Source organism: Monopterus albus, unplaced genomic scaffold (genome assembly GCF_001952655.1).
Source record: "Monopterus albus unplaced genomic scaffold, M_albus_1.0 scaffold59.1, whole genome shotgun sequence".
Taxonomy (NCBI): Eukaryota; Metazoa; Chordata; class Actinopteri; order Synbranchiformes; family Synbranchidae; genus Monopterus; species Monopterus albus.
In genome coordinates this window covers 1,005,607-1,008,023 of record NW_018127939.1, presented here as the reverse complement: position 1 = coordinate 1,008,023, position 2,417 = coordinate 1,005,607, and the positions used below count along the sequence as shown (strand labels likewise).

At 41.1% G+C, this 2,417-nt stretch overlaps 1 protein-coding gene across 2 annotated transcripts in view; it reads right to left on the bottom strand.

Moving 5' to 3' along the window:
* Positions 1–2,348, bottom strand: part of wfdc1 (WAP four-disulfide core domain 1) — a 12,605-nt gene extending 10,257 nt beyond the window's left edge. For both annotated transcript variants that reach the window (XM_020602944.1, XM_020602943.1), the window contains exon 1: positions 1,912–2,348. In XM_020602944.1, coding sequence (XP_020458600.1) covers positions 1,912–2,016 — 105 coding nt within the window. In that variant the 5' untranslated portion in view covers positions 2,017–2,348. The remainder of the gene's footprint in view (positions 1–1,911) is intronic.
* Positions 2,349–2,417: the final 69 nt, after the last annotated feature.

The following is a 2,417-nucleotide window of genomic DNA, read 5'->3' as shown; positions in this document are numbered from 1 at the left end:
TCTACAATGGAATGGTTCACAAATAAACATATCCAGGTGTTAGAATGGCCAAGTCAAAGTCCAGACCTGAATCCAATCGTGAATCTGTGGAAAGAACTGAAAACTGCTGTTCACAAACGCTCTCTATCCAACCTCACTGAGCTCGAGCTGTTTTGCAAGGCGGAATGGGCAAAAATTTCAGTCTCTTGATGTGCAAAACTGATAGAGACATACCCCAAGTGACTTACAGCTGTAATCGCAGCAAAAGGTGGCGCTACAAAGTATTAACTTAAGGGGGCTGAATAATTTTGCACGCCCAATTTTTCAGTTTTTTATTTGTTAAAAAAGTTTGAAATATCCAATAAATTTCGTTCCACTTCATGATTGTGTCCCACTTGTTGCTGATTCTTCACAAAAAATTACAGTTTTATATCTTTATGTTTGAAGCCTGAAATGTGGCAAAAGGTCGCAAAGTTCAAGGGGGCCGAATACTTTCGCAAGGCACTGTATGTTGGAGAACTGGTTAAAAATAAAAGATTGAAAGATGCAGACATTAAAAGGTCCAGAGAGAGAGAGACAAAGTTCCATCTGGACAGCTGTCTCAGCATGTTCCAGTTACAACAGCTTTGAAGCAGAGTCCAGCTACACAGTGCTTTTGGCCCATCCTGAGAACAGGAGAACACAAGAGAGAGAGATCTGAAAGAGGGAAATCTGGGGGTGGTTATGGAGGGTGAAAGGGTGCGTACTTCATATGAAAGTAGGGAAGACAAAGGCTGAGAATGAGTGAGGAGAGGGCATGAACTGGGCAGAAAGTGAGGACATTGAAACACGAGAGGTTGCAGAGAGGAGAAATGAGAGCCCTCATTGGAAACAATCATTCAACTCCACTGAGCTGAGTTAACAAGCAGGGGCTCGTGCCTGCAAGTCCAGTTCCTGTCCTAATAATTCACTACAAGCACACACTCAAACACACACAGAGACAAAAGCTGTAAGTCCAGAGTGCCCTTCAGTTACTCACACGAAAACTTGGAAATCCACAACGTATTCCAACCTGTTGCACACTGCACTTACCACTCCTCACCAAAGAAGAAAAACTGGCCTGTCCATGTAGATTTTTCATGCTTCGAAATCAGAGCATGTACAAAAGTCAGAAACATCGGCTAAAAGTGTCAACATACTCGAGAGAATCTCCCCTTCAGCATGCTACATTTTTATTAATATTGGTTGTTAGTTAAGCTGCATTAATAAGCATGTTTATTTTTTAGTTTGTTGCTGTTATATTCTTTTTGGTGGTGTTGCTTATAACAATGTGTCATATTTTAAAAAGTGACAGTGTTTTGTTTGTAAAATCTTAACCTGCAAATTAATAACTAGCTGTCAAATGCATGTAAAAACATGATTTCTCAATTATTTAAATAAGAAAGCTTTAAAAAGCTGCATAGAGTGTACAGTATGTACTCAAGTAAAGAAAAAGTCCCTTAAATTCCACTTGAAGAACTTGGAGAACATTTTGGGAAATGCACTTCTTCACTTTCTTGCTGAGAGTTAGATGAGAAGATCAGCAGTTAGGCTATAGCAGTAATCAGTTATCTTAGATTAGCATAAAAACTTGAAAAGGGGAGAATGAATGAGCAAATGTTAGTACATTAGTAAATATATTTTATTCATTTATAGTTCTTTTTTTATAATTCCTGGATTAAAACACATCAGGTCTCAGGTCAACTTGACTACCTCTCATCTCAGCCACAAAAACGCTCTCACAGTGTGAAACCAGCTCTGTAACAGAGCCGGTATTGTACTGTGGTGTTGTGAGCTACCTCACATACCTCAGGTTTGGTGGCTTAATACAGCCATAAGAATGAGATAGAGAAGGCAGTCACACTTTAATGCATGCACATATACAAAAGTCAAAGGTGAGGTTAGCAGACCCACCTTATGGGTGAGTCCTCTTTTCCTGATTCGTCGCCCATCGCTTCCTATGGACAGGACCAACAGGGACAGCAGCAGCAGCACAAAGCCTGGCATGATTTTTGTCATGCTCCTCGACTCCAAACTTTGTCTCTCTCCCTTCGCCTCTCAGATGTATCCCTTCTTCCTCTCCTTATTCTGAAGTTTATCTTGTATTTGATTCAAAGTCCTCTGTTGCAATTCTCATGTGCTCATGTGCAGCCAGAGATTACACAAGCCCGTCCAACTGGCCTTCCTTTATTTCCTCCTGAGGAAAAGTGCAGAATAACAGAAAACAGGGAAGGAAAGGGAGAGATGGAATGAATGGAGGCAATATAGGAAAGAAATGAAAAAAGGAGAGTAGTTAGGAGAGGAAAAGGGGAAGGAAGAAACAGCCGCTGTCTGTACATCAGTTGTTTAGAGCTGAAAGTGTCTGCTGGCACAACGTGCGCACATGTCTCTCAGAGAGAGGAGGGGAGGTGAATTGGGGG